Source organism: Mobula birostris, chromosome 11 (assembly GCF_030028105.1).
Source record: "Mobula birostris isolate sMobBir1 chromosome 11, sMobBir1.hap1, whole genome shotgun sequence".
Lineage (NCBI taxonomy): Eukaryota > Metazoa > Chordata > Chondrichthyes > Myliobatiformes > Myliobatidae > Mobula > Mobula birostris.
Window position 1 is genome coordinate 14,341,841 of NC_092380.1, and position 6,652 is coordinate 14,348,492.

Consider the following 6,652-nt stretch of genomic DNA (forward strand, 5'->3'; position numbering starts at 1 on the left):
CCTTGTTTCCCCACTTCCAGGTCTATTGAATGTTTCTGAAATTTTTTGGATTGCTCTTTTTCTGATTTTTCTTTTTTTTTTTTAAATAGGAAAAATCGTGCTTTTGACAACTGTCGAAGTGCCCATAGCGGATTGTTGGAGGCCATGAAGAGTCTTTAGTATCAGACTGTGTGGGACTCAGTGCACCAATTTAAGGACATGGACTTTTGAGCATATCCATATTCCAGGAGAACAGCCTAGCAGCTGCAGAATGCCTTCTGGCGGCACAGTGCAAAATGCTTCATCTTCATGCTACAGACTGGATCCTTGCTTCTGACTGGATGAGAAATTTAAATCAAAGTTGTCAAGGGTTCTTGGTAACCAGCTGCAGACTCTGGCCAGTGCTTTCTTGTCAGCCGCAAAGGAAAGCAAAGTTAGAATTAAATGTTGGTGACTGGTGGCTCATCTTGTCTCCTTCTGCTGTTTGTGGTGGCAGGAGATGATGCGAAGAAAACAGCTAATTTGCCATGGCTTTCAACAAGAATTGTTTGGTGTAACCTAAATTGTGGCCCTTTATCTGACTCTTGGTGCTTTCTTTAAAAAAAAATTCCACTATGTATATTAGATCACAGGCAGGGGAATCCATTTATCTGGCAAGAAAGATGCACACTATATCAGTGATGGCTCAATTTTATTTAAAAAAGATTAGTTGAGAGTCATCTACTAAAGTAGGCAGTTTTGAAAGGACTTGTGAAATTCTTCCAGAATTATATAACTACATTTTACAGAACAAAGCAAGTTACTTGTATCCCATTCAAATGACTGTTTGGTAGAGGCTGCTTGCTGTAGGTTACTTCCCCAGTCCTTCCTGTACCACCACCCTCCCTTCAGTCCAATATGAAGTGTCCTGTGGAGAATTTAATGAATGGGTTTACACCCTTGTTCACTTTCTCTTTATCCATCACCTCCTGCATCTTCCCACCACCAACCCCCACCACTCCTCGATTAGGAAATCAAAGCCCTCTGATTAGTTAATAAAGTTTCTACTCGCATACAGGTGGACAGAGCAGAGGATCTCTCTCGTTTGTGCTATATTAAATAATGATGTGGAGAGACTGAGTAGAAACTAGCTTGGGTTTGGATCTTGACTTATATCTTCTTTTGGCTTCCACTGGAATATATGCTTGAGAGACTGAAAACGGAATTGTGATTGTCTTTAATGGTGTCTAACTTTTAAATAGCTCATCTGAGCTTGTCATCTAATCTTGTGAGAATGAAGAACTGGATTGATTCTGTTGTCTCCTCTGGAACTGTTAAATTAAGAATTACCTGCTGGCGCAGTGGGAAGAGGAAACCGTTAGAATGAGAGTTACAGTACAAAACTACTAGTCCAATATATTCCCAATGCATCTTTTGGAAAGAGGTGCTTTAGTCTTCAAAATGAAGGCACAAAAGGTGACTGTGAACTGAACAGGCTACTGCCTAATAACCACCGACGTTGAAGAAAAGCAGGTTCATGTTGTGTGAATCCTACCTGAAAATTTTGAGTGAATATAAAGATATGGCTCCATTCTGTCCTTTTTGGTTGTCCAGATGCTAAAATCCCTGATCAGTCTGTTTTGTTTGAGTATTCTCCCAGATTGTTAAATATTGAGATGTTATCTGGTGTTTTTCTGTGTCACTAGACTGAACAGTCATGTTTTATCTCTTTGTATATAGGTCTTGGTGGGACAAGGTTGAAGTGACATACGGAAAATTCTAATGATCTCAATTCAAAATTGTAGTAGTAGCTTTTATACTGAATTTGAGACACTAGGACAGTAACACTTAGCACTTGCTCAAAACTTTCAATGTTTAAATAATTTAGCATCCAAACAGTATGACAGTGCTCATCATGCTGTTAATCTCTTTATGGTACAGGCTGCACTGTGCCTGCATGTAAAGGGCATTGTATGCTGGTATTTAAAAGATCAGAATGTAAACTGCAGTAGAGTTGTCTCTTGCAGGCCTTATGGATCTTTGATATTTTAGAATGCAAAAACTCTCAGGTCTTATTAAATTAATTTTTTAGGAGGGTGGGTGGGGGTGAGGGAGAATGAGGGGTGGGAATTACTTTGCAGTATGGTCGAATTCTGCAGCTGTGGAAGTTACTTTCCAGCTGCGCTTTCCCTAACTTGGTTATGCCATACATTATTTCCCACTGCATAAAAGGGCAGTTGTATTCTACCTGTTATTCTGTGGGCATTTGGCACACTTTCTGGGTAAAATGAAGGGAAGTTTGCAGACCAGCTGACATACAATGCTGAGAGTGGTGGATCGTCAGGGGTGTGGTGTTTAGAGAAGATTGTTAAACTGAAATGTCAGTTATTCAGATGCATGCTATGGATCCCATAGCTCTAAGAGAAGTGCAGGAAATTAATGTTCTTTCAGCCAAGCCTATTCCCATAATGAATACTGCCAAAAGCAGCTTAACTGGCTATTCATGTAATTGTTTATTGTGGGTTGTAACTCATGTAGAATGGCTGCTACTTCACTGCTTTGGAAGAATTCATTTGTATGAATTGCTTTGAAATGCTGACATTGATAAAGATGCTACATTGATGCAAGTATACCTTCATTTCATCTGATTGGCCTGAACATTGTGCACTTACAAATGAGAATGTGTGTACCAAGGCAGCCAAAGGATCCACTGTGTTTCTTTGGTTGTGATAATTCCTGTGTAAACATCATCCAAGTTTTACTGTGTATCCTGCTAATGGGTAGAGGAACTGGAGAAGGCACAAAGAAAAACAAGGTACTTAGTAGTATTTTTTAAATGGTGGGAAATTAAAAAGTATGAATTTCTGCACAAGTGCCTGAAAATCAATCTGCAGTTATAACATGCACTTTGGAAGGCACATATTATGGCAGAAAAATTGTTAAAGCCCTGGTTTAAAAAAAACATAACTGGAACTTTATGTACACACCTGGTCTCTCTACCCAAGGACTGGTTAAATTATGGGGAGAGCAGGATGTGTTCACCAGCTTCATGCCTAGAATGAGAGTTTGTGTAATCGGGAAAGAGTAAACAGATTGAACTGTATTCTTCAGAAGTTAGAAGAATGAGAAATCAGAATGTGCATGATTCTTCAGGGTTGATAAGTAGATACAAGAATGATTTTCTCGAACTGCAGCTTTTTGGACTAGGGTCATAATCCCAAAATAAGGGCTCGCCCCATTTGGGTCGAAGATATAAAAGATTTCTTCACCCAGAAGGTAATGAATCTTTGCAATCCTCTGCTCAAGGGCAACATAGGTGGTCAGTCGCTGAATGTATTGAAGATGTTGATCAATGGAGTTTTTCGTACTGCGGGAATCCAGAATAAACAAATAAGATGAAAAGGGTTAGAAAGGGGTAAGAATTTAACTTCAGGCAACATGGAGGAAAAAATTTGAAAGGGTGGAGAATACAGCACTGAAAATGTTATATTTCAATGCACGTGGTATATTAAATAATCTAGATGATCTTGTAGCTTAATTAGAAATTGGCAGCTATGACTTTATGGGTATAATTGAATTAAGTCATAATTGAATGTAGATTGCAGCTGAAAACTTACATCTAAGGATACACATATCAAAAGGACAGGAAGGTGGGCAGTGGGGTTGAGGTGATTTTGTTTTTTAAAAAAAAATGAAATCCTTAGAATCACATAGGATCAGGAAGATTTAGAATCCTTGTAGTAGAGTTAAGAACTGTAAGGGTAAAAAGACCTTAATGGAAGTTGTATACATGCCTCCAAATGGTAGCCTGGATGCGGGGTACAGATTACAAAAGTCTTGTGAAAAGAGCAATGTTATGATGGTCATGGGGGATTTCAAGATACAGGTGGATTTGGAAAATTAGGTTGGTGTTAATCCCAAGAGAGGAGTTTGTAAAATGCCTACAAGATGGCTTATTAGAGCAGCTTGTGGTTGACCCCCACACACAAAGTGCTGGAGGAACTCAGCAGGACAGATAGCACCTGTGGAAATTAATAAACAGTTGATGTTTCAGGCTGAGACCCTTCAGGGCTAGAAAGGAAGCAGTCAGAATAAGAAGTTTGGGGGGTGGGCAGGGAGTACAAGCTAGAAGATGATAGGTGAAGCCAGGTGCGTGAGAGAGGAGGGATGAAGTGAGCAGCTGAGAGGTTGTAACGTAGCTGGAAAAGGTAAATGGCTGAAGAAGGAATCTGACAGAGAGTGGACCATAGGAGAAGGGATACCATGGGGAGATGAGAAGAGGGAAGTTAAACAGGGTATCGGTGTGGGGAATGGAAGGAGAGGGGGAAAAATTACTAGAAGTTAGAGAAATCAACGTTGGAGCTACCCAGACAGAATATGAGGTGTTTCTCCAACCTGAGAGTATCATTGCAGTAGGCCATGGACCAATAAGGGTAGATAGGTGCTATTGACTGCACTCTAGGGTGCTGAAGAGGTTCTGCAGGCATTATTTGTTATCTTTCAAGAGCCAATAGATGCTGGATTGGTTCTAGAGGACTGGAAAATAATAAGACAAAATACATGAAATTATGGGCCAGGTGGTCTGACTTTAATGTTTGGTAAGTTGTTGGAATCCATTATTAAGGATAAGGTTTTGGGGTACTTGGTGGCACATGATGAAATAGACTGAGGTCAGTATGCTTTCCTTAAGGGGAATTCTTGCCTGACAAATCTGCTGGAATTCTTTGAGGAAATGGCAGGCAGGATAGACAAAGGAGAGTCAGTGGATGTTGTTTATTTGGATTTTCAGGAGGCCTTTGACAGGTGCTGCATATGCGTTAAGAGCCCAAGATACTGGCCTGGCATGAATAAAAGATTGGCTGACTGCAGGAGGTAAAGAATGGGAAAAAAGGGGGCATTTTCTGGCTGGCTACTGATGTCTAATGGTCTTCTGCAGGGGCGGTGTTAGGTTCACTACTTGTCATATCATATGTTAATGATCTGATTGATGGCTTTATGGCCAAGCTGCAGATGATACAAAGATAGGTGGAGGATCAGAAAGATTTGGACATATCAGGAAAGTGGGCAAAGAAGTGGTAGATAAAATGCAGTGTAGGGAAGTATGTAAAGGCATAGACTATTTTCGAAATGAGGAGTGAAATCAGAAATCGAAGGACAAGGGTTTTGGGAGTCCTAGTGCAGAATTCCCTAAAGGCTTCTTGCAGGTTAAGTCAGTAGTAAGAAAGGCAAATGCAATGTTTGTATTAGTTTCTAGAATAATAAAAGCAAGGATGTAGTGCTGAAGCTTTATAAAGCATTGATCAGATTGTGTTTGGACTATTGTGAGCGGTTTTGGCTCCATATCTAAGAAAGGATATGCTGACTTTGGAGGGTGCCCAGAGGAGGTTTACAAGAATGATCCTGGGAATGAAACGTACATAGTGTCTATAAAAAGCATTCACCCCAACCCAGAAGTTTTCATGTTTTATTGTTTTACAACATTGAATTACAGTGAATTTAATCTGGCTTTTTTTTTTGACACTGATCAACAGAAAAGGACTCTTTAGTGTCAAAGTGAAAACAGATGTCTACAATGTGATCTAAATTAATTACAAATATTGAACACAAAATGATTGCTTAAGTATTCATCCCTTCAAGTCAGTATTTAGTAGATGCAGCTTTGGCAGCAATTGCAGGCTGTAGTCTGTGTGGATAGGTCTCTATCAGCTTTGCACATCTGGACACTGCAATTTTTCCCATTTTTCTTTACAAACTGCTCAAACTCTGTCAGATTACATGGCTGTTTTCAAGTCCAGCCACAAATTCCAAATTGGATTGAAGTCTGGACTCTGACTTGGCCGCTCCAAGACATTAACTTTATTCTTTTTAAGCCATTCCTGTGTAGCTTTGACCTCGGGTTAATGCTTGGGATCATTGTCTTCCTGGAAAACCAAATCTTCTCCCAAGTTGCAGTTGTCTTGCAGACTGCATTAGGTTTTTCGCCAGGATTTCCCTGTGATTTGCTGCTTCATTTTACCCTCTACCTTCACAATCATTCCAGGGCCTGCTGCAGTGAAGCATCCCCACAGCATGATGCAGCCACCACGTTTCTCCTCAGATTTCAAAATGAATTGGTTCATATTGTGATCATTGTTCCCTAAGGGTTCTTTAACCTGAAGCTCTCTTACCACCTCTGGATCATTGCACAACACCCAATCCTGCACAGCTGATCCCATAGTGGGCTCAACAACAAGCTGTTCTTAAAAAGCCATCCCTTACACATTCTACAAATTCTCACTCTTGAGGTCCATTACTGGCCTGGTTTTCCCAATCTACTTTCATGTTGAAATCCCCAACAATCATCACGACATGCCTTTTCTATCTCCTGCTGTAATTTGTAATCCACATCCCAGCTGCAGTTTGGAGGCCTGAAGCCTGTATACAACTGCCATTAGGGTGGTTTTACCCTTGCGATTTCTCAACTCTACTCTTCTGATCCTATGTCATCCCTTTCAGAATCAGGTTTATTATCACCGGCATGTGACGTGAAATTTGTTAACTTAGCAGCAACAGTTCAATGCAACACATAATCTAGCAGGGAGAGAAAATAAAAATAAAATAAAACATAATAAACAAGTAAATCAATTATGTATATTGAATAGATTATTTTAAAATATGCAAAGACAGAAATACTATGTATTTTTAAAAAGTGAAG

At 39.9% G+C, this 6,652-nt stretch overlaps 1 protein-coding gene across 1 annotated transcript in view; it reads left to right on the top strand.

Annotated features, from left to right (window-relative positions):
• Positions 1-2,819, top strand: part of rangap1b (Ran GTPase activating protein 1b) — a 43,296-nt gene extending 40,477 nt beyond the window's left edge. The window contains exon 18 of the mRNA XM_072271717.1: positions 90-2,819. Within this exon, the coding sequence (XP_072127818.1) occupies positions 90-159 (70 nt within the window). The 3' untranslated portion in view covers positions 160-2,819. The remainder of the gene's footprint in view (positions 1-89) is intronic.
• The last annotated feature ends 3,833 nt before the right edge of the window (positions 2,820-6,652 follow it).